The following is a 26360-nucleotide window of genomic DNA, read 5'->3' as shown; positions in this document are numbered from 1 at the left end:
TTGCGTTTCTAGTTACCAAAAAACCAAACAATGCATTGTCAGTTGCCAGTTGGCAGCGTTGCGTTGTCAGGTGGTTCGTCATAGATGTTAGCTGATAACCGTTGTTAGCTACGACAATAACGCTACGGTACGCTATAGGCACGGCAGCGGTTTTCAGTTAAGTTAAGCTATAGCGGACACATGTCTACTTTGCGCGCGATTGATGTAAAACTAAACGAAAATTAGTCAGCAAATTTTTTTTTAAACGTAATATCATGTAGTGATAAGTAAAAAAATAAAGCTTTAAAACTCCATGGCTAACTAAATACTTGGTAGGTAATTAATACACTTGGTCAAAGATGGTGGCTTCAAAACAGCTGGCAACATAATATCATGAATAGATTGAGTACACTGTCGCATTAGGACTCCCCTGTAAGGACAGTGCACGTTATGGTATAATAATAAAATAAAAACAATGTTATTACCTACCAGGGGTTCGACGAAGACAGAGCACTCGTGCGGTAAGGGAGCGATCCGAGACGGCCCCAGTAATACCGGGACCTAGATAAGGCAAAGTTGTTATGGCCGTCATTTACCACGAGATCTAAAGCGTCGGAGTACTGTCTCTCCTTATATTACACTAGTTTATGCTCGCGACTTCGTCCGCGTGGACTACACTTTCAACCCTTTATTCAGTCCCTTAGGGGTTGAATTTTCTGAAATCCTTTCTTAGCGGATGCCTATGTCATAATAGCTATCTGCATGCCAAATTTCAGCCCGATCCGTCCAGGAGTTTGAGCTGTGCGTTGAAGGATCAGTCAGTCAATCCTTTTATATATTTAAGACTTCGTCCGCGTGGACTACACAAATTTCAAACCCATATTTCCCTCCCTTAGGTGTTGAATTTTCAAAAATCCTTTCTTAGCGGATGCCTATGTCACTATAGCTATCTGCATGCCAAATTTCAGCCCGATCCGTCCAGGAGTTTAAGCTGTGCGTTGATAGATCAGTCAGTCAGTCAATCCTTTATATATATTTAGATTGTTTTCCATTGTTGGTGGGCGTGTGTGTCGGTCGCAAGTTATCACAGGAACTACACGAGCGGCTGGCGGGTGCAGTATCGAATGTGCCTCGTGCGAGGTGTGAACTACTCGTACTAAATATATTAAAAAAATAAAATATGTATAAAAACTTGGAGACCGACCACCCCGCTTCAGTTGTTTTTCGAATTCACAACCGTGCACATAAATTATTTTAGAATTTTATTTTCAAATAAATACAACTAAATTAGGACAATATTTATTACGCCATTAAAAATAATTTATTGAGCTAAGATAAAAAATAATAATATAATAATTTGGAAATATGTGGGTGATTGCAGTGATTTTCTTTGCCGCCATATCTGGTAAGTGCAATCATACCCTTCTTATAAATAAATGCGAAAGTGTGTTTGTTTGTTTGTTGGTTTGTCCTTCAATCACGTCGTAACGGTGCAACAGATTGATTGATTTTTTGCATGGGTATAGATAAATACCTGGAGAGTGACATAGGCTACTTTTATCCCGGAAAATCAAAGAGTTTCCACGGGATTTTTAAAAACCTAATTCCGCGCGGACGAAGTCGCGGGCATCAGCTAGTAATTCATAATTTTAGGCAGGCGATCTACTGAAGCTACTACTAAGCTGTGATAGCCTAGTGGTTAGGACGTCCGCCTTCCAATCGGAGGTCATGGGCTCGATCCCGGGCACGCACCCCTAACTTTTCGGAGTTATGTGCGTTTTAAGTACCTAATTCAATATCACTTGCTTTAACGGTGAAGGAAAACATCGTGAGGAAACCTGCATGCCTGAGAGTTCTCCATAATGTTCTCAAAGGTGTGTGAAGTCTACCAATCCGCACATGGCCAGCGTGGTAGACTATGGCCAAAACCCTTCTCACTGTGAGAGGAGACAAATGCTTTGTAGTGAGCCGGCGGCGATGGGTTGATCATGATGATGATGATCTACTGAAAGCTTCAGCAGCCCACTTGTATACTTATTTACATATTGTAACATTTTGTTTAAAAAAGAGAGCAACTACTGAGTTACTTGCCGGCTCTTTTCAGTAGAATCTGCTTTCCGAACCGGTGGTAGAGTCTTGACATTATCATGATAGCGTATGATATGATACATAAAATAAATAAATAAATTCATTTCATTTCAATTCTTCTAAAATACCTATATACTAGGTACGCGGCAGAAAGTAATGTACATCGGCTTTTAGAATAACAGTTCGGCTTTGTAGAGCGTTGTCTCTGTCACTCATACCTATGCCATTTTGTTGGCCACAACGACGACGCAATGCTCTACAAATCCGCTATCTCCTTCTAAAGGTCGATGTACATTACTTTCCGCCGCGTACTGTGCCTACCGTGAGTTTTGTTTCTGCTCTATGGTTGTGACTGACGGACTGACAACGGCTTGCGACAACGCACAGCCTTGACTGGTGGTTCTAGACACACGAAATCATCATAAAATATATTTTATTTAAATAAAACATAAATCTGGTTTAAATTTTAAATAAGTAATAATATTATAAAACATAAATTATATTAACATTTCGAATAATTTTTTTTTTACAAATAGTTTTACGATGGTTCGTTAATAGTAAGACGAATTCCACGGATAGCGCACTCTTGTAGCATTTCTATACGATAAGAAACATGTTTCACAGTTAAACTAAATAATAAACCTAATAACCTAAACTAAATTTAATTTATTTAATGACAAATATATATTTTTATATGTAAGTAGTAAGTACATATTATATTTATATAGTATATATTATGTTTAGATTGTATGTATTGTATATGTACCTATGTATGTATTTTAGCGTTTAAACTACCGTGAGTGATTTCCATTCTAAATAATACGTGTTTACTCACGTGAGTAAAGTTAGTAAAGGGGGGGGGGGGGGGGGGGGTCTTACAGTTCTATAAAGTATGGGTTGCCTAGAAGCAATTTATTAACGAGAAGAGATCACTTTGGTGATAAGGTCGTCCTTTTTAGGGTTCCGTACCTCAAAAGGAAAAACGGAACTCTTATAGGATCACTTTGTTGTCTGTCTGTCTGTCCGTCTGTCTGTCAAGAAACCTACAGGATACTTTACGTTGACCTAGAATCATGAAATTTGGCAGGTAGGTAGATCTTATAGCTGACATTTGGGGAAAAATCTGAAAACCGTGAATATAGGGTTAGATCACACAAAAAAAATTCTGGTCATGAACTAATGATTGGTATTTTCAACTTTCGAAGTGAGTGACTATATCAAGTGGGGTATCATATGAAAGGTCTTCACCTGTACATTCTAAAACAGACTTTTATTTATTTTTATGCATCATAGTTTTTGAATTATCGTGCAAAATGTCGAAAAAATACGACTGTAGTACGGAACCCTCATTGCGCGAGCCTGACTCGCACTTGGCCGGTTTTTTTTTTAAAGTATATCCTGTATTTTTATTCTTTGTCATAGTATTAAGCAATAAAGATATGTAAATTAAATTAAATTTAGTTATAACTAGCTTATGCACGCGACCTCGTCCGCGTGGACTACACAAATTTTAAACCCCTATTTCACTCCCTTGAATTTTCAAAAATTCTTTCTTAGCGGATGCCTGCGTCATAATAGCTATCTGCATGCCAAATTTGCATGCAAACATGCAAGCCCGATCCGTCCAGTAGTTTGGGCTGTGCGTTGATAGATCAGTCAGTCAGTCATCACCTTTTCCTTTTATATATTTAGATATAACGATAAATACCTACCGTAGATAGGTATTTATCGTTTCAAATCCCACCCGTTGCACTATTGTCGTACCTACTCCTAAAACAAGCTGTGCGCTTAATTGGAGGGGAAAGGGAATATTAGTCAGCAATTAACTTGACTAATATTCTTTAAAAAAAAGTTATTATAATAGTAAAGGGTTCACGAATATCGCCATAATATTTCCGTGTGAGCCTTGCACTCACTGGCGGATTATCCCTAAGGCAAACTAGGCACGTGCCTAGGGGCGCGAGATTACGAAGGGGCGCGAGCGATCATGTAGAGTTGGGCTTCTATGCAAAATCTTGGAGTGACCGCCTCCGCCAGCCTTGCAATTATAGTATGTGACAGGTCGAGATGGCAATCGAGCAGGAAACGCCCACACAGCCCTCGCGCTAACCCGGTGGGGGTGAACGTGGGTAACGTGCGTGTGGGCTGGGCGTCCCCCTGCCTCATACCCCGATTGCCATCTCAACATGTCGCGGACTGTACACGATTCATCGTTCTTTCGAAGTTAGTTAGTTATCCTACTTCCTACTATAATATTATAAATGTGAAAGTGTGGATGTTTGGATGTTTGTATGTTTAGATGTTTGTTACTCAATCACGCAAAAACGGCGGAACGGATTTGGATGTTTGGAATGGAGATAGATTATATCCTGGATTAACATATAGGCTACTTTTTATCCCATAAAATCAAAGAATTCCCGCGGGATTTTTAAAAACCCAATTCCACGCGGACGAAGTCGCGGGCATCAGCTAGTTTTTTTAATATATGGCTGCTAGAGGGGTGCCTATGAGATGCTTACTTAGGGCGCTCTCGACATATGCGCCTCTGCTTGCACTAGACCTCGGGATTGTAAGCCCATAGAGCTGTGTAACCTATTGTGGTGACAGACGATCTATTCAACAAGTCTTTTTTAATGCGAACACAAAGAATCGAACTAATCCGACCTATATTGTATGAACACAATATCGTGTGCAGGACTACATCTGTATTATATAAAACTAGCTTATACTCGCGACTTCGTCCGCGTGGACTACATAAATTTAAAAAGGGTTGAATTTCGAAAAATTTACAAACACACCCTCCAAATTTTATGTCTCTAGGAGCAGTGGTTTATAGACTGTGCGTTGATATATGCGTGCGTGCGTAATATTATTCAAAAAATGTTTTAAAAGGGCTGAGTAGGTACAATAATTTTCTGTGTATAAAAAAGGCTTTACCATTAAAGTTCCGATTTGCCGTTGTCTCCGTATTTCAATGAAAAGAGACCCAGTGTTTCAGTTTCGATTGTATTCTTTCACGCTTCGTTCACTGGCGCTTTCAGTGCCTGCTTATCTTTTTTGTTGGTAAAATTAACTTCAATATACATTTCATTTTATTGTTTTCAGCAGACTCCAATAAGAGGTTCGATCAACTCGACATTTCTTTATGTATAGCTATTTCAAAGACCTAAAGCCAAAGTAGCTCAACGGGTAACCGAGTGGACTGAAAACCGAAAGGTCGACGGTTCAAGCCCCGCCCGTTGCACTATTGTCGTACCTACTCCCAGCACAAGCTTGACGCTTAGTTGGAGAGGATAGGGGATTTAACAATGGCTAATATTCTTTAAAAAAAACGATATTTTTTTATGGAATTATGAAGTAGGCACTCGGTAAGTCAGGGCCTTTATAAATTTACCCTTTTCAAATATAATTATGACCATAAAACCAAATAGGTCAACGTTTTTTTTTTTATTATTAACTTGACGCTTAAGAATATATGTTGGCACCATTGCATATCACACAATAATAAGCCCTAACTTCCAAGGAATAAAGCAAACAAAGCAATGGTGCCAATATTATATTCTCACGCGTCAAGTTACGGTGACCGGACAATACATTTTTTGACTCTCATTTTGCGTCGTCAGGCATATATATTTTTTATTTTTATTAAATAAATTAACAAACTAGGTAACTAAGCGTATATCCACACTAAAGCGACAGTTACTATCTAAGCCCAAACATTTGCAAAACGGCCACAAAAATTCCATTAGACTTTGGTTTTTAACAAATCTATGCGTTTACACTACTTATCGGATGAATTTAAGTAAGTTGATGCGTTCATCAAATATTATGAATGTTATCTACAGTACATAGATAATAAGTACCTACCCACCGTACGGGGCAGAAAGTAATATACATCGGGCTTTAGAATGAGAAATTTCGGCTTTGTAGAGCGTTATCTCTGTCACTCGTACCTATATGACGTTTAGTCGGTCTCAATGACAGGGACAACGCTCTACAAATCTGCTATCTCCTTCGAAATGTCGATGTACATTACTTTCTGCCGCGACCTGTACTTCGTGGGATAAAATAAACCTTAAAGATTTTTTACACCGACTTTTATAGACTGGTAGCCAAACCAATACCACCATGTTTTGAAGCATGAACGTAGGTGTGGTTTTACTCAAAGGTGCGCCAATATAATCTTATATCACGTAGAGAAACTCTAAATATTAATAACTAGCCCAATGCCCGCGACTTCGTCTGCTTGAAATTAGGCTTTTTAAAAATCCCGTGGGAACTCTTTGATATTGACTCTATCATCTACACCCATGCAAAAAATCACGTCAATCCGTTGCACCGTTGCGACGTGATTGAAGGACAAACCAACAAACAAACACACTTTCTCATTTATAATCAGAGGGTACTGATAATAGAGACTATTTCCGTAAAATCTCGGATTTATAATTTGCTGATCTACTCAATCTATTCGATATGATCTCACAATACATTTGATTCCACCTAGAAACAAGAACTTAGCAACTAACCAATACCCACAGAATATAGATGTTCATCAAAACAAGACTTGGTGTATCGCATTGATTGGATCAGATTTGTAATCTTTCTGCTATAGATTCCACTCTAGATTTATTTATCACTGACAGTCGATAGCTTGCACTTGACTACCTGATGGTGGCAACAGATTACCTACCTATGCAGTCTTAAGGTGACGCAGGACGCTCGACCGAAATTGGCAGCGCACGTGGGTAACATGTTTGCTTTTCACTTGACATTGTATGAGAAAGTTGAGAGGCACGATGATTTTCACCGAAATCAAGCGCGTGAAAAGGGTTTAGGTAAAGTATTTTTGAGAAAAAACTGCTGAATTTATGTTTGCAAAGTAAAGTTATTTCAACTAAAGAATAAATAAACTACGTCTAATGATAAATTGTTAAAGAATTTTCATATCCCTAATCTTATTTATTTACGCCCAAAGTTGTCATTAATTTAGTGTTAAAAAAGGAATCTTTTGGGCCTCGTAACTTTTAAATCAATATTTTTTTCAATGTTTTATATATCAATAAACCTAGATAATGACGAGATAAATCGATATAATTCTTAGTTTTGTGCGTACAATATCGACTATTGTTGTAATTTCCCTCCTACATTTGTATGAAGAAAGCACTGAACTGAGTCCCCTTAAGTGAAATGAAATAAAGAACCTAAAACTATAGTAGCTATACACTTACCTAACTATTTGCTCATTTTCATTACGGAAACTTACCTACTTGACCCTCTCCCTGAGAGACAAAATCCGTAACTAGGAAATCCGTCGGAGAACCCAAGTGACTGACATAGCCCAACGAATTATTCAACTTGGGAACAAAGGTACCCAAGTTGAATAATTATTTTAGTTTGAGTTGGACAAGAAATAAAATGAAAATGAAATACCAAGTATTTCATTTCTATTTCGGAATTAAGAACTAGAGGGAGACCAGATTATTTCTACGACTTACTTATAATAAATGGCATCGTACCGAACCGAAACGCTTAACTGCTTAACATCATAAGATTCCTATCAATTAACTAAAAAAACTTAATATTTTAATAAATATTTCTTGCTGGTATGTTCATAAAAACTAATTAATACCTTTAAGAAAGAATTTATCAAGTTAGTACCTACAAATATGTTATTAAAATTAAATTTTTTTCACGTTTTGAACTTAAAATAATTTATACCATCAGAACAGAATATAATAATTAAACATACATAATTACTCAAATTACGGTCATGTGCTAGACGTCAGTAGGTACCTACTATAGGTTACATAATATTATTTAAATTAAGTACCTACAAAACTTTAGCAAAATACGTACCTGGCCAAATATTAAATTTCAAAAATAATAATTATCATCATCATCATCTGGAGCCATCGCCGGCCGGTGGAAAAGAGTACCTATTCTTGGAAAGCCGGGGTTCTAGCTTGTAACAGGAAATCTAATTTGAAATGCTCCCGGTCACCCCAGGGAAATGAATACGAGAATCCTTATGACTCGACCAAATTGTCTATTTACATATTATGCACTTGTATAATAGTAGGTGCTTATTTATTCCTACATACTTAGAGGTTTTCGTGAATATAAAAGACGTTCCCTGACTATTTTTTGTCGCTTATTCGAAAATGAAAAATTAACTCGTAGTTTTAGTTTTAAGTTTGCGTAATAATAATTATCACTATATCTTACAAATTCAACATCTGACTATCAAAAAGAGTAATTTATTACCTATTTTGAATAAATCATTTGACTTTGACTTTTAAATTTTATTAATAACCTTAAAAATACCTAACTATTTCAGTAATACATACATAACTATTATACACACACAACTATTATAAATAAAAAAATACATAATACATGGAGCTAAAATGACTGGGTTAGATAACAAAAGTTCAATTCAATTCAATTCCCAATTATTGGCTTTTAGGTGTGCCAGCTGGGCACAGAGTGTTTCGCCAGTGTCACGTTTATGGAGAAGGCACGAAGGAGATTGTTCGGTGAAGATAACAAAAGTATTTCCTCAGATTTTCAATCTGAGGGTATTTCGAAAGAATTATATAAATGCCTAGATGACATAAGTTCTATTGTTTCAGGTATTACCAATGGAGACGACTGGTCTTACGACTGTAAGTGAATTATTCATGACTGTATTCATTTTTATATCTATTAAAAATACAGTAATGTTTGCAGCCGCCGAATCCTACTCGGTTGGGCAGCGTTTAGGAGGCTTCGAGATATCTTCTTGTCCAAAATTCCTCAGTGCTTGAAGACCAAACTCTTCGAACAGTGCGTGTTGCCCGTAATGACATATGGATCCGAGACATGGTCGCTAACTATGGGCCTCATAAGAAAGCTCAGAGTCACTCAGCGGGCGATAGAGAGAGCTATGCTTGGAGTTTCTCTACGTGAGCAAATCAGAAATGAGGAGATCCGTAGGAGAACTAGAGTAACCAACATAGCTCAACGGGTTGTAAACGGAAGACGCAGCGTTGGAAGACCCCCCACTAGGTGGACGGACGACATCAGACGACTCGCAGGGAGCCGCTGGATTCAGGCAGTGCAAGACCATAGCGTGTGGAAGTCCCTACAAGAGACCTATGTCCAGCAGTGGACGTCTATCGGTTGATGAGGATGATGATGAATGTTTGCACTTTCCTCCTCTTGTGGGAAATTTTTCATTTTACGGTATGAAAAGCAGCTTGTATGTCTATCACCGGGATGCAAGCTGTAGCAAATTCCATCAAAATCGGTTAAGCCTATCGGCACAGATGGCTATCAGTATCATGTTAAAACCAAAGGGGTATGGGTAAAAATTCCCGTACCTCTTCCAAGTTAGCCTGCTTCCATCTCAGACTGGTGACAGACATACCACCAGGTGAGATTGCAGTCAACGACGAACGAAAAAAAGGAACAGATAGACAGACACAATTTTACATTTAAAATAATAAATTGGTTTGAATAAAACAGCTATAATTAAAAAAAGAAAAGAAAAAGCATTTGGTATCTAACATAGTGAATATTCCTCCACAGTCGAAAAGAACTGGCCAGGAGAGTGCTCGAAGGGAACCCAGCAGTCTCCCATCAACATAATGTCCCGCAGTGCCATCGTGGACAAGTTCGACTCGCACATCAGAGGTCCCCTGGTGTTCCGCGGATACAGCAGCGTTAACGCCTCGGCTGGCAACAACGGCCATACGTGTGAGTAACCCATGGAAATATGCTTAGACATTGTGGAGTCACTTGACGATCGTAAACTTCCGACAACACAATATGATGGTAGGTACCTATAGTTGATTGACGAAAAGACTGATGCGGACGGTAGCAGCACACACATCACACAAAACGGGTGACAGGATACCACACAAAAAGCCTGAATTAAGCAGCACGACAAGACATCACATAAAACGCGTGACAACAACAGCATGACAGGACGACACATTGCGCGTCGCATGGTGCTTTGCATCGTACTAAGCCATATAACAAGCAAACGCTTCTGCAAGAATGCTCTCATACTTTGCCATAAGTCTGAGTCATGGACCACAGAAGTTTTTTCTACTCCGTGGTTTGAGTTAACAGCGCGACGCTACGCATCACGCGACGCGCAACGCACTGCGTCTCTACAAAAGACCCATGACGGTAGCAGCACGACAAGACATCACACAAAACGCATGACATCAGCAGCACGACAGGACGGCACACAAAATACGTGATGGTAGCGACGCAAGTGATGCTCAGAACTTTGCACTTTGCATTATGGATTCTACATTCCTTTTTCCTGCGTGTTTAACAGCGGGAGGGCGGGCGGCGCATACCGCATGCTGCCACACGTACAGATTTATCTGTTTTGGCGGATTATAGAGAACTATGAGTCGCTTATGCTCGCGACTTCATCCGTGTGGACTACACAAATTTCAAACCCCTATTTCACCCCATTAGGGATTGAATTTTCAAAAATCCGTTCTTAGCGGATGCCTACGTCACAATAGCTATATGCATGCCAAATTTCAGCCCGATTCATCTTGTAGTTTGAGCTGTGCGTTGATAGATCAGTCAGACGTTTTCCTTTTATATATTTGGAAAACTAAGCTTGTTCTTAGTGAATTTCCACCCGAGTGAAACGAGATGTTTGTCCACAGTGAAATGGACAATAGAAGAAGACGCTCCTCCCCCGCTGGTGTCCGGGGGGCCCCTGCGAGGGAACTACAGCTTCGTGCAGTTCCATCTGCACTGGCTGTCTGAACACGCCATTGATGGAATGAAGTAAGCGATACTAACTACCCTGCCGTTTATTAAAAAGAATCGTCATCATCAACCCATCTCCAGCTCACTGGGGACAGGTTTCCTCTCACTAAGACAAAATATTCTTAGTTACAAGAAAATTGGTGATCTACACAATAGGCTAACAAGAAACCGTAATAAGCTTGCAACTCCTACCTTCCGTCTCAGGAAAGTCAAAAGTCATTTGTGGGTATGGGTATAACCTTTTATTACAAAATCCCGCAAACTATTTTAGACATGCCTTTACACAAGTTTAAAAAATCTATTAGAGGAGGTACGCAGTCTCCACTCCAGAACACGTCTGCCCCGTCGGTCGGTTCTGCGACAGGCATGACCTGCCCATCAGCTTGCTAAATGATACCACAATAATTAGTAATTCTCGGAACTTTGTCCAGGTTCCCCATGGAAATCCACATGGTGCACGTAAAGACCGGGATGTCGGTAGATGAGGCTGTGGAACATCCGGATGGACTGGCCGTTATTGGGATCCTTGCTGAGGTAAGTTACCAATGCTTGCTTTACTTTGGGGAATCTCGTTACAGTAAGCGGCCGCAAGTGATGTACATCGACCTTAGATGGAGATAACAAATTTGTAAAGCACTGTCGCTGTCGTTGAGACCGACAAAACGTCATATAGGTATGAGTGACAGAGACAACGCTCTACAAAGACGAAATGTCATTCTAAAAGCCGATGGACATTACTTTCGGGCGCGTTCTGTACTCATCTACATGTACATCATTATAGGAGAGAGGTATACGACGTTTTACATGGATATAGTTAATTAAAGACCTGGAGGGTGACATAGACTACTTTTTATCCCGGATAATCCAAGAGTTCCCAGGAGATTTTTAAAAACCTGAATCCACGCCTACGAAATCGAGGGCATCAGCTAGTAATAATTAATTATCATCGATGTCATAATAAGTAGATAAACAACATGTTCCTTATTAATTGTTCCCCAGGTACACAGTACTACAGATGAGAATGAGTTTGCACTGGGAGAGTTGGAACCAGTTCTGCCATACCTCCTGGAAAGAAACGCAGGCTCTGTTCCTGCATCCGTCATTGATCTCACGTGAGTCATCATATTTATCATCATCATCTTCAACCGATAGACGTCCACGGTCTTGCGCCGCCTGAATCCAGCGGCTCCCTGCGACGTTTGTATGTCCACATAAAGATGAATCTGTCAACGCTGCACTTTCCAGTGCGAGGTCGCTATTTTAATTTTTAACACCTTGGGAGTCTAAAGGGTTCTAGGTCTAACGTCTAGGGTTTTCGAATTATGTGTCCTGCCCTTTGACACTTCAGATTCGTAAGATCTAGGCATTATTTTATATATATATATTTTTTTTTTAAAAGAATATTAGCCATGTTAAATGACTAATATTCCCCTTTCCTCTCCAACTAAGCGTCAAGCTTGTGCTAGGAGTAGGTACGACAATAGTGCAACGGGCGGGGTTTGAACCGTCGACCTTTCGGTTTTCAGTCCACTCCTTCACCGGTTGAGCTATTGAGGCTCTATATTTAGATATAATATCTTGGTTCCATATTAATATTTTTGTCTGTTTGTCAGGCGGATGTTCAGTTCCAACATGCAGTCATTCTACACGTACCACGGCTCGCTCACCACTCCCAACTGTCAGGAGGTTGTCACCTGGATCGTCATGGACAGGCCCATCAGAATTACTGACACACAGGTGAGGCGTTTGTTCTAATCCCGACGACCTTCCTGGCGCAGTGGTAAGTGCTGTGGTCTTATCAGTAGAGGTACTGGGTTTGATTCTTGGCGGGGACTATTTGGGAATTCATATTATCAAAATTATCTCTGGTCTGGTCTGGTGGAAGCCTGGAAGGCTTCGGCCGTGGCTGGTTACCACCATACCGGCAAGGCCGTGCCGCCAGTGCGATGCCGTGTAGAAACCGATCAGGGGTATGGGTACCGACCATCGATGTAACCGACCAACATGACACGAAAATCTCTGTTAAAAATGAATTGTCAAAATCTGTTTTGCCGAAGTGATAGAGTAATATCAACAAAAAAATTACTCCCTATTCCGAAAGAACTCTATTGATTTTCAGAATAAAAAATATCCTAAATATTAATCCAGAGTATTATCAAGTCTTCCAAACTGCATTTAATACATGTTTGAAGTTAGTAGTTTCAGCGTAACATACAGACAAACGAATTTGATAAAATACTGTTTTTAGTACTTAATCTTCTGGGGTCAAAAAATTTATCAATGCCATTCTTTCCAGTTCAAACTCTTCAGTAAAGTTGACGTCGGTGGCATTAACAACTACAGGAGCCTGCAGCCAGTCAACCGGGTCATCCACAGGAGTAGAGAGTCCAGTGGAACCGTCGCTATACCCGGCGCCATCAGTCTCTTCGCAGCACTCCTCAACCTTTCCTCATCCGTCTCTGGAGTCATGAGCAAAGGCGTGTGCACTCTAGTCAATATGAAGAAGAGATTCTTCGGACGCGACGTTAAGGAGTGTTCGATTGTTAAAGCGTTGAACAACTAAAGATGTATTTTAGTGACTAGTCAAACTAAGTTCCTGTTGAGAGTTACCGGAAAAGACGTATCGCCGCGCCGGGATGGTTCCTACCGTCAAGTGATTTAGAATTTGGTGCCATGATAGACGTGTTACGTTGATGGCGTATAAAATATTCGTGCTCGGTGATGAGTAAGACAGAAGATAATATGAAACGCACGAGAGTAAAAGGGGGTCGAAATTATAGAGGAATCCACATGCAAAATCTCCAGTTTCTAGACCCAGTGGTTGGAGCTGGATATACGTTGATAGATAAGTTAGCCAGTTAGTTTCTCCTTTTATTTACGAGGACCTGGTGAACAAAATAGAGTAGGTAATGTATCGAAGTAAAATTTTACATGGGGAGCAAAAAACTGAATGAAAGCTGTTGAAATTACTTTACTGTAACTGTACTGTTTTCAAGAAATACAAATCTGTTGAATTAGGAGATAAAAATGTTTGGGATGAACACTGAACAACCTTAGAAATCACTTAATTTTAGCACAGTTTTAGGCTATTTTGCTTGGAAACAATTAGGATAAGTTTAAATTCAGGTCGAAATCATGAACTATGGACTAAATTTCAGTACAGTACATTAGGCCGTTTTTCTTGAAAAACGTCCGGATTAAAGAAACAAAGGATTTTGATGAAGTGTAATTAGATATCTATACCGTTTTGTTTGCCAGCTCCTCATAGGTATTATTAGATACCTAGTATTATTAAAACACGTTTTATTAGCATAATAATTTCATTTCATACCTAGGTAACAGGCCTATTACATATTTTTGCTCAAATGCCGAATGGCGATTGCATTCCATTAGTTTCTATTTTATAGGTAAGTTTCGAGTTCAAAACATTGATCGATTTTTATATTCCTTTTTTTATTTGAAAGGGTAATTAAGTGAATCGATCATATTTTTTTCCTAAAATACATAAGTAATTAGCATAAATTATTCTTGTAATGCACAATTAGTTTAGATTTATTATTATTATTGGTATGGGTTCATCAATTTTTGCGATTCTTTCTTGGTTTGAAAGAGGCTACTATCGAATTGATGGTGTAGGTACTTCCAGAAAAAAATAGAGTTGGTACAAGTTATCAGAAAGGTTGAAGACTATTTTTTTCTGTGTCTTGGAAATATATTGCCGATTTCATGTTGTTTAAAAAAACTTTTCCTGATGTGCATTTATATAGATTGTAATGTCCAAAAATTTGTAAAACAGATTCGTCACACAGCAGATTATACAATTGGTTAAGTTAGGTATTTTTGTTTTCATGTAATTAATTTTGTAAATTAACTGTTATATTAATTAAAATGATTTATAATATTCCTAATTGGTGATAGAGTTGTACAAAACTAGTCAAAAAAATTATTGATAGGTGCCTAATTTTTGCTTTTATAACATTTAATATTCCACTTCCTCGCATATTTTAGATATAAAAACATTCTCTATGATACCTACCTACGTATGTAAAAAAAAATATTATCAATAATTGAATAAATTAATTGCAATCAACAAAATAATAAATATGTATATATAATTTTTTTTCACGAATTAGAAAATATAAGCGAATTTAATTAATGTTAAAATATTCTTATTACATATTTACAACAAAATAAAAATATTTATTGAAAGAGTTTGAAAATATGTACTTCAATTTAATATTAATAACTATTTGAATTATTATAATAATGATGATTAAATTGTTATTTATTTAAGTAGCTAAGTATGTGCCTATATTAAAAACTCGCTTAGCCCGCGACTTCGCCCGCGTGAACTAAACAAATTTCAAACCCCTTGAATTAAAAAAAATCCTTTCTTAGCGGATTTCTACGTCATAATAGCTATCTGCATGCCATATTAATTCACCCCATTCGTCCAGTAGTTTGAACTGTGCGTTGATAGATCAGTCAGTCAGTCAGTCAGCTTTTCCTTTTATATATTTAGATTAGGATATTATTTGCGTAAGTATATTGTATCTCGTGGTAATATCATGGTTTAATTTATTACTATAATAATACATACATAATAATATGTTTTTATATGTTGTAGCAAATAGCGGCTGTGAAGTGAAAGATGATTTTTATTTCTAATCAAATTTTATCTAGGTAATAAAAATTGTAAATAAATATATGTATTTTGTAATAATTTATTATGTAATAGTATAAATTTAATTTAATTCTGTAAGTAGATATTTTTTGTGCTCTTTATTAAACAAAGTTACATATTACAATACAGAATTCCAAAACATTTACTTTGTTGTTTTATTAAATGAAGACTTGTATAAGCACTTCCCACGCACTACTAAAAATAAAAATGCTAAGAATACGAGTATGCATGTACTTATAGAGTAAGTATAAATAGGTACCTCGATATACAATCGTTATTTATGTTTTAAATGGAGACTCCATAAATCGCATATCAGTCAAAATTTATCAAACTCAAATGATTCATCGAAAAGGAATTCATAGATCATATCTACTAATATTGTGCGGAAGTATGTATGACCGCCTGTCTGTCTGTCTGTTACCTTTCCACGGCCCATCGTTTGCCTGTTACTAACTTGATAAAGAGATAACTTGCATCCCGGAGACGGACACACGCATTAGGCTCTTTTTATCCCGAAAAACCGGCCAAGTGCGAGTCAGATTCGCGCACCGAGGGTTATGTTCTCGGGTATTTTTTAGACATGTTGCACGATAAATCAAAAATTAATTCGCATAAAAAAAAAAAAATCAGTTTTAGAATTTTCTAGGTCACAAGAACATAGTGAACTGTAAGTACGTGTTAGAATAAACTAAGGACAGTTATTGGACTGTAAATTAGATTTAAAAATTAATCATACGCAGAAGTTTAAGCTGGAGTAATATTACTTATTAGCCCATAGCATAGGCTAGATGGTAGTAGTAATAAAGCTGCCATTTTATAATGGTGCTTTATAATAGGAAAAAAAAAAAAAGTTTTAGAATGTACAGGTACCCTTTCATAATTATCTCTTATCGTACTATGAAAATTGAAAATACTAATTATCCTATACGAGTTCCTTTTTTTCTTTTGAAGTAGGGAACAATAAAAAATCAAAGAGTACCAACCTACCCAAGGAATTAAAAAAAAACATAATCATCATCAACTCGTCGCCGACTCGCTACTGAGCACAGGTGTGCCGCGTGTGAGTTAGTCTGTTGGTCATCTTCAAGTAGACCTACTTAAATTACTTACCTATGTCATTTTATGTACCTAGGCATCAACTAATTACCTAGGTATTGGTAATTACTATCTACTTAGTTCGTCATTGATCAATAAAATTAATTATGCCATTTTAGTACGCATATTTCCATTTAAAGCATTTCCAATATATTATTATCTATTTATTTCTATCTAGTTATTTAGGTTTCGAGTTTATAGTGCCCTTGTAGACCTAACTATGACCTAAATACAGAACAACTTGTTTTAGAGCCTCAATAGCTCAACTGGTAAAGGAGTGGACTGAAAACCGAAAGATCGACGGTTCAAACCCCGCCCGTTGCACTATTGTCGTACCTACTCCTAGCACAAGCTTCACGCTTAGTTGGAGAGGAAAAAGGGGAATATTAGTCATTTAACATGGCTAATGTTCTTTTTTTTTTAAAAAAAAACCTAAATACCTGGGGTAGGTACCTAAGTTCATCACTGGAAAATGTACAGATTATTGCCTTTTTCTTTTAGATTTTCACTTAGATTTTTTTAGTTACATAATATACCTATTTATATGTACTTAGGTAGGTACTAGGTAAGTAGATCTACTTAAAGTGATAACAACTGATATTAGATGGTTCAATTTTGCACGAAATACAGCCCGCTGACAGACAGAAGGACGGACGGACTGACGGACGGACGGACGGACGGACAGCGGTCCCGTTGGGCGTTGGCACCCTTCCGGTATGCAGCTCTGAAAATTAAATCCATACTTACTTACTATTCATACTAATATAATGCGACAGTGTGTCTGTCTGTCTGCTAGCCTGTCACGGCCCATCCGTTCAACCGATTTTCACGTAATTTGGTACAGATATAGCTTGCATCCCGCGAAAGGACATAGGCTACTTTTTATCCTGGAAAATTAAAGAGTTCCAATGGGATTTTAAGAAACCTAAATCCACGCGGACGAAGTCGCGGGCATCATCTATAGTACGCGACAGGTCGTGATGGCAATAGGGGTATGAGGAGGGGGGACGCCCCGCTCGTCCGCACCGGATTAGCGCTGGGGCTGTGCGGGTGTACGAGGCCTTATCACCCCGATTGCCATCTCGACCTGTCGGGTACTGTAGTATAATACATGAACAGAATGTCATATCTACCCGCTACCGTAAAGTCGACACCGGGTAAGTTCATATAGGAAACAGCAAAGTATCCTCGCACTCAGAAACAAATCTAGGTTCATCAGCACATCCTCGATCTAGATTCTAATTCCGCAGCGAGGAGTGAGGGCCTGAGATAACCCCTATTATCTTGTTGCAAGCGGACGTCAGTGTCTTTGTCTACATTCCTATTTCATTTACTTGCCTAGGTACTAGGTCAACTAGGTGTGATTCACGAATTCTTCTGAGAAGTGTAGTGTACACAGAGAATTCAACCCCAAGAGTAGGTACGCATGTACAAGGTTTTGCATGAAAACAAAATCGTAAAATTGATATTTTATCGTGCAAAATGTCTAAAAAAAACTCGAGTACGGAACCCTCGATGCGCGAGTCTGACTCGCACTTGGCCGGTTTTTCAACGGGATGCATCATTAACATCATGCAAGCACAGATGATGGCCGAGACTTCCTAGTTCCTAGAATTGGTTTTTTGAAAACGCCGTAGGATCTACTCGTGTGGTAGGAACTCTTTGATTTTCCGGAACAAAAAGTACCTATATCCCGTTGTTTTGGATGTAATCAATGTTCAGTTTCAGATGTTGTATGTTACCTACATATGAAAATCTTGAAACAATACCTACTTATACCAAACATCCATTCGATATTTACTAAACAATATCATTATTTTATTGATTCAATCACGTGAAAAGAATTTTCACTTACATTTTGTTAGTGATCTCAGTGCCGGTTAACAAGCTGTACCTGCCTACAACCAATAAGGAATATCCCTAGTCTAGGGAGATGAAGTGTTTAATGGTTCTAGTGCTACTTTTCGGTAAGCTTTCCCAGGGTTTTTCAAAGCTAGCCATATTTTTCTACTAAAAGAGTTCCCACAGGATTAAAAAAACCTAAACCCGCGAGATAAAGTCAGACTCGCGCTGCATCGAGGGTTCTGTAGGTACTAAAGTCGTATTTTTCGACATTTTGCAATGACTTCATACAAGTCATTGACATTTTGCACAATAAATCAAAAACTATCCCGACTATATGTTTGTTATTCCTTCACGCAAAAACTACAGGATGGATTTGGCTGAAATTTGGAATGAAGATAGATTATACCCTGGATTAACACATAGGCTACTTTTTATCCCGGAAAATCAAAGAGTTCCCGCGGGATTTTGAAAAACGTAAATCCACGCGGATGAAGTCGCGGGCATCGGCTAGTTATGCATAAAAATAAATAAAATCTATTTTAGAATGTACAAGTAAAACCCTTTCATATTTAACCCCACTTGGTATAGTTATCTACTTAACTTTGAAAATTGAAAATACCTACTTATATTAGTTCATGAACACATTTTAATTTGTTTCTGTGATGTAACCACAAATTCACGATTTTCGGATTTTTTCTTTTACTTGTGCTATATAAGACCTACCTATCTACGAAATTTCATGATTCTAGGTCAACGGGAGGTACCCTATAGGTTTTCTTGACAGACACGACGGACAGACGAACAAACAACAAAGTGATCCTATAAACGTTCCTTTTTTCCTTTTGAGGTACGGAACCTTAAAAAAGTTGGTACCTACCTACAGAAGAAAACTTAAACTTTTTTCCAAGAAAGCTCGGCGTAAGCACGGCTGTGAAGGCAATCAGTAGAAGTGCACTCGTGTCTAGCTGAGCCTAGTTCTAGCTCTAGCTAAACTCTTCGGCTCTAGGTCAACACTCAAGAGCAAGGTCGACAGTCGAGGGCCGAGGCTGTATAGCTAAGTACATAACTACCTACGTTGCGACTTGCAACTTGAAACGTGAAAACTTTCTTTGTCTCAGGTTTCTCTGACTAAAGGTACCGATTTAATTTTTAAAAGCTTTAACTTTGTTCATCTTTGGTTTGTAGATTTTGCATCATCAATTCAACAGTTCTACGGCCCGATTTGGAGCTACGATGGTATGGTTTTGCTTTTGTTTATTTCTGATTGCACTAAAATATTGATAACTAGCTTATGCTCGCGACGTCTTCCGCGTGGGCTACACAAATTTCAAACCCCTATTTCACCCCCTTCGGGGTTGAATTTTCAAAAATCCTTTCTTAGCGGATGCCTACGTCATAATACCTTTCTGCATGCCAAATTTCAGCCCGATCCGTCCAGTAGTTTGAGCTGTGCGTTGATAGATCAGTCAGCTAGACACCTTTTCCTTTTATATATTTAGAGAAGTGCAGTATGCGCATAGAACGCAAATCGTAATAAAAATGGGGCGCGCTTACCTAGACGGTGCCTTTCTTTTCAAGTTCTCAATAATGTAAGTGGCGGGGAAAACGGAAAATAAAACCACCCAGCTAATACAAATCTTAATATTTATGTAGACGAGACCGCCTGGCCGGGAGGGTTGTGCAAGAAAGGGGGTAAACGACAATCTCCAATAGACATAAGGACTAGTGACGTCATCAGTGACTTCGAGAGGCGGTTCATCAAGCACGGAAGCCTCAAGTTCACAGGATACGACGGAGTGTTGATGACCGGGATCAATAACGGGCATACCAGTAAGCTTTCTCAGTAGTTTTAATTAGTTTAGCTATGCCCACGACTTCGCCCGCGTAAACTATTTCAACAACGGCAAATCTGCTGTGTTTATCAAATCAGTCCGAAAGTGTGACACCCTGCGCACCATATTATAATAACGTAATTCTACTTTTTAATTCAATTAATGTAATTGACTTATATTTTTGTTTTCTAGGTTCTTATAATTTATATTAATACATTTTTGTTTTGTATAATAACTAACACAATAACACGTAAGTACTTTATTTGGTGTTCGATTTTTAACAAATTTTTAGTTCTCTATGTTCTTTTATTATAGTATAGGTATTGTTTAATAGTGTGTCCGTTACTAACTTCGTACACGTCCATTACTAATAACTGCATTTGTACACACTTTTTTTGGAGAGTGACTAGTTTTATTCATGGCTTGTATTGTATTACTTTATCAATTATTGTCATAATCTGTTTTGTGTGTCCAATAAATAAAAATAAAATAAAAACCCCCCTTATGGGTTGAATTTTTAAAAATCCTTTCTTAGCGGATGCCTACGTCATAATGCGCAGACAATTTTTTGCATGTTTAATATAGTTGAAGACCTGGTAATCTATAGGCTACTTTTTTATAAATTCAGATACAAGTTAGGCCTTGACTGCAATCTCACCTGGTGGTAAGTGATGATGCAGTCTAAGATGAAAGCGGGCTAACCTGTAAAGGGGTATGGCAGTTTATTTTTCATTAAACCCACACCAGTTTCTACACAGCATCGTACCGGAACGCTAATCGCTTGGCGGCATGGCTTTGCCGGTAGGGTGGCACATCCGACCCTATCGGCAAAGCCTTGCCGCCAAGCGATATATACCGGGTCATTCCACCAGACAATATATACCGGGTTAACATAACAAACGGTTCCATGCATTTTTTCACAGCTTTGTCCTTCAATCACGCAGCGATAAATCAACGGATTCACATGATTAAATAGGTTGTTACTGAAAAAGATCGGGGTTCCTCTGATAATAGATTTACTTCAAAAATCTGGAGGGAAGGAATATAAATTTAGCCGAACAATTGTCCACAGTTCAGTTCAGCACGGAAGGTGAAAAGAGCATGCACCCAACGATCACGGGAGGTCCTCTGAAGTACCGCTACAGACTCGAACAGCTACACTTCCACTGGCTCTCCGAACACTCGATAAATGGCGTCAAGTAGGTATAATACCCGTTTTTCTCTTTTGAAGTTTGGTGATGGAAGAAGCTGCTAAATAGGGTTGTCATTCTTCGTCATTAATACATCTTGGTAGAAACAACATCGACAAGGATGCTGACAGAAGAATACAGCTGGGCTGTATTCGTCGATACCCGAAAGCCTAAAGACGAAAGTCTTTAATGAGTGTGTCCTACCGGTGATGACTTATGGCGCTGAGACGGGGACACTGACAGCTGTTGGCCTTGTCCACAAGTTCAAAGTCGCATGCTATGGAGCGGGCTATGTTGGGTATCTCTCTGAGGGACAAAATCCGTAACGAGGAAATCCGTAGGAGGACCAGAGTGACCGACATAGCTCAACGAATTAGCCAGCTGAAGTGGCAGTGGACAGACCACGTCTGCCGCAGAATGAATCTACCACTGCACTGGGCAGTGGTAGATTCATTCGATGATTCAAAAGTAGGTAGGTACTTGTACAAATTTATTTGAATAAAAAATATTTCTATTCTATTTCAGATATCCCATGGAAATTCACTTCGTGCACGTCCGGTCAGATCTGAAGGTTGCTGAAGCTTTACAGCGGAGAGACGGCCTGGCCATTGTGTCCGTGTTTTGTAATGTAAGTTAAGCGTAACCCAATTACAGCTCTAAGTTTCTACAACCGCACCACACGCCACCGCAAGCAATTTCACCCTCGCCACATGGGTGCCTGGTGCACTTCGACTGCCCGTTCTGCCAGATCTTTTTTTCCACGTACATGCCCACTGTGGAATCAACTCCCTTCGGCGGTGGTTCCATTAGATTACAACACGAGGTTATTCAAGGGGTCGACCAACAAATTCCTGAAAGACCGGCAACGCATTGGTGGTTCCTCTGGTACTGCAAATGTTCATGGGCAGCGGTAATCTCATAACATCAGGTGACCTGCCTGCTCGTTTGCTCGCTATTTTTATTTAAAAAAATTAAATATTTTTTTAACTTTTTTATTTTTGACCATAATTTTAGCTAGACAGAACAGTCGGAGCAACAACAGCAAAAACCCTGATATTTCTTAAACGGCTGAAATATTGTGAAAAGGTACCTAGTCGGTAATCATCTTGTCATTTAATGAACCTCCAACCTTCTCCATTATCACGATAAACACTACTTATCCACAAAAATTCAGCCTTTCAGGAATTTTCAGAATATTTTGCAGTTTTTGTACCCACCACTGGGACAAATTCAATCATGAATCTTACATGGAATCGAAAACATGAAAATAATAAGATGTTTCCAGGTCCAAGCAGAACTAAGCGACTCTCAAAAGGAGGCATCTGAAGAGCTGATGCAGTACATCCCTCAATTGCTTAGAATTGGTGATAGACTCAGCGGTGTCCTTCTGGATTTAAGGTACCTACCTAACTGCTATACTTACCGTAAACCTTTGGCATGTTTTGTAAATGAGGAGATCCGTTGGAGAACCAGAGTAGCATACCTAGCTCAACGGGTTGCGAAACTGAAGTGATGAGAATTGAGAATGATGACCTTGTACCAGAAAGCACAGCGTTGGAAGACTAATTGGACTATAGGATTAAGTATTATCCATTGTTCAATTATTGCATAATCACGTCAATTGTTTAACTTCCATCTATTACCTACCTACTAGATAGCTAATTTCCTAATTCCCAAGCAGTTATGTTTTTGGACAGTACCTACCTAATGATTATGATTTATGATTAATGACCGTCGGAGCAGATTAAGGCACTTAATACTTAACTTAAGGCACTTGTCCATCCTCCGACGAGGAAGCGACTAGCCCAGCAACCGATGCGAATAACCTCCCGTCGCACTAGCATCGTCATCATCATCAACCGATCGACGTCCACAGCTGGACATAGGTTTCTTGTAGGGACTTCCACACGCCACGGTTTTGCGCCACCTGAATCCAGCGGCTCCCTGCGACTCGTCTGATGTCGTCCGTCCACCTAGCGGGGGGTCTTCCAAAACTGCGACTTCCGGTGCGAGGTCGCCATTCCAGCACCTTGGGACCCCAACGTCTATCGGTTTTACGAACTATGTGCGCTGTCCATTGCCACTTCAGCTTCGCAACCCGCACTCGCACAAAACTATCCCAACTACACAACGCTTCTCGTTCTAGTTTTTAGCTCAACTCGTTTCTCGCTAAGTAATCGTCGGCGGTGGGGCGAGTGCCCTATTGCATATTGTCTCAATTTAGGGCCTCTCAAGCTCAACAACTACCGTACTTATCTTTGCAGGATTTGCATAATACTTATACTAAATCCAGTTCTATGCACATTGCCTATTGTTTCAGGAGGACAATTCCTATCATTGCAGATATTGAGTAACAGGTGATGTAAAAATGTGCAGTTATTTTCCAGGAAGCTGCTAAGTCCACAGAAGGATTCGTACTTCACGTACCTCGGTTCCCTCACCTCGCCGGAGTGCAACGAGGTGGTCGTATGGATCATATTCGACAAGCCCATTTACATATCTGACGCTCACGTAAGTTACAGTTTGTGTCACGTTAAAGCGACTATCTAGCTCAATTAAAGCAATGTTAAGGTCTAGGTTGGAGTCTTTTATCTAGAAGACGCCTATTCACGCCTTAGAGGTAGGTACTTACTGTTGGCGCATCACGCCGGGTTTGGGGGGGTTTTTGGCCTTTCAAACACTCGTTTGCATTGCTCAAGAGTTTAATTAAAATTAGCTTAGTTCACATTGGAGAATGTTTTATAATATCCTTTTAACAATTATTAGGGAAAAAACAAAAGGTGTCAAATTAAAGACGTCACTGTCACCCCGCCACAGAGCAAGGTACGTTCCTGTGTGCGCGCACACTTACTTAAGTCAAGTCCATACCTGGCAGGAAACATGGGCGCCGCCGAAAGGGTATTTTGCTCCACATCTAAGCGGTTCGGTATTAGAAATAGTCGACTACTTAAGCAGAAACATTTCGAGCGTGTAAATTGGATGTCGACTACAAAGGAGTGCCAACGCTCACGATTTCGAGTTTCTACCTTCATAATTCTACTACACAACAGCAAGAAACCATAATATGAGCGTTGATATCCTTAGACCTTAGATATAGGTCGGTCGGTAAGGTATATTGCGTCGGTGTTGTAAAACGCCGAAAGCAGTTTCGGCTGCGTAAGTGATAGATCGCCAATAATGAAATTCTTCGGGCGCGGTAAGTAATACATCGAGTTGGTAATCGTTGAATAGGCTACTTGACAATTTTTTTAAGTTGGTCTTAAATGGTTAATATTTGTCCTATTATATCAAAAAAATTAACACTATATTTTTTTGCGCCCTAAAAACCGTAAAACTTTAATTTAAAAAAATATTTTTCTTAGACAGGTGAAAACACTGTCGGCCATGTTTGGCCGATAGATTATCTGTGCTCTGACGTCATGCATTTGTAAACAACAGTATAACCACAGGGTTATACTGTTGTTAACCACAGGGTTATACTGTTGTTTACAAATGCATGACGTCAGAGCACAGATAATCTATCGGCCAAACATGGCCGACAGTGTTTTCACCTGTCTAAGAAAAATATTTTTTTAAATTAAAGTTTTACGGTTTTTAGGGCGCAAAAAAATATAGTGTTAATTTTTTTGATATAATAGGACAAATATTAACCATTTAAGACCAACTTAAAAAAATTGTCAAGTAGCCTATTGGTAGGCGTTTTGCAGTACCGCCTGTTCGACAAGGCGGGCGTAGGGCGGCACAACTCTAGGAGCCTGCAAAAGCTGCGCCACCACCTGGTGTTCCAGCCGCCCAAGGCCATCGTCGCCACGCCGCGGGTCATTGCTGTTATCACAGATGCGTTCAACGTTGTCAAGACGTTCTTCAGGAATATTACCAGGCAAGTGTCCTATAGCTGCTCTGTCTCGTTCACCCGTGAGGTTATACGTAGGTAATAGTTCCAGCAGGCTGAAACGATTCTTATCATTTCAACATCATGATCAACCCATCACCGGCCCACTACCGAGCACTGGTCTCCTTTGTGGATTGGTAGACTTCTCGGTAGAACTCTCAGGCAAGCAGGTTACTTCACAATGTTTTCCTTGACCGTTAAAGTAGGTGGTATTTAATTAGGTACCACTTAGTTTGTCCTTCAATATCACTGCAACAGAACAACGTATCAACGAGATTTTTTGCATTGATATATTTGTGTGCGAAGTGAAGAAATGCGAGCCGCAATGATGACCCGGTTTTGCCTTAATTATTCAGATGTGGGTATTTTCCAAAGCGTCCTCGCGGTGCCTTTTTCCACAGCCGCGAGAACTCTTTTTGAAAGAAACGTAAGAGTATTATGTACTAAGTTAAGATAGAGAGAAGTGTAATTTGGTTATTATGGATCTGACATAGTCACATAGTGATTAAAAGATCCCAAAATATTCAGAATTAAAAAAAAGATCTTAATGCTCAATTTATACTGAAAGGGAATGGAAGCGAATTTCTAAAATATTACGTAGCATATTAACTTCTATCTTCACTACGTATAACACAAATTACTTGCCCATGAAAAAATCGCGGGAATTCCGGAGACTTCGCGGGAATTTTCTTTCTCGGTAGAAATTAGTGCTTTACATTGTGGAGATAGAAGTCAATATGCTATGTAATATTTTCTTGCTTTCCTTTCAGTGTAAATTAAGCCTGTCGCTTGTCGAAGCCTGACGAAGTCGCGGGCATTATCTAGTAGGTACTGTATGTATAAATATTTTAATATTTTTCTGTTTTTACAGATTTATGACGAAGATTTGAGAAAACTCAAATTAGATCTTGACATCAAGGTGTTCGAGGTATTAGCGTCATAAACAGGAACCAGGAATAATGTTTTTATGCCAA

The 26360-nt window shown here is 39.0% G+C and overlaps 1 protein-coding gene across 1 annotated transcript; it reads left to right on the top strand.

The window, feature by feature from the left end:
• Nucleotides 1-1078: 1078 nt before the first annotated feature.
• On the top strand, nucleotides 1079-26329 carry LOC117985870 (uncharacterized). Its single transcript, XM_034972665.2, has 17 exons — nucleotides 1079-1384; nucleotides 8700-8732; nucleotides 9637-9804; nucleotides 10743-10866; nucleotides 11280-11382; nucleotides 11848-11960; nucleotides 12462-12585; nucleotides 13145-13408; nucleotides 19591-19708; nucleotides 20126-20302; nucleotides 21377-21503; nucleotides 22020-22122; nucleotides 22780-22892; nucleotides 23882-24005; nucleotides 25202-25374; nucleotides 25762-25813; nucleotides 26258-26329. Exons 1-17 carry the CDS (start codon nucleotides 1345-1347, stop codon nucleotides 26327-26329), a joined length of 2028 nt encoding a protein of 675 aa, XP_034828556.2. The 5' UTR covers nucleotides 1079-1344.
• The last annotated feature ends 31 nt before the right edge of the window (nucleotides 26330-26360 follow it).

Source organism: Maniola hyperantus, chromosome 10 (genome assembly GCF_902806685.2).
Source record: "Maniola hyperantus chromosome 10, iAphHyp1.2, whole genome shotgun sequence".
NCBI lineage: Eukaryota > Metazoa > Arthropoda > Insecta > Lepidoptera > Nymphalidae > Maniola > Maniola hyperantus.
This window is presented reverse-complemented; position numbering and strand designations above follow the sequence as displayed.

Coding starts and splice junctions, on each gene's coding strand:
- LOC117985870 (XM_034972665.2), top strand. CDS start 1,345: ATGTGGGTGATTGCAGTGATTTTCTTTGCCGCCATATCTG. Junction 12,586..13,144: donor TCAGAATTACTGACACACAG/GTGAGGCGTTTG, acceptor CATTCTTTCCAG/TTCAAACTCTTCAGTAAAGT. Junction 25,814..26,257: donor GAACTCTTTTTGAAAGAAAC/GTAAGAGTATTA, acceptor CTGTTTTTACAG/ATTTATGACGAAGATTTGAG.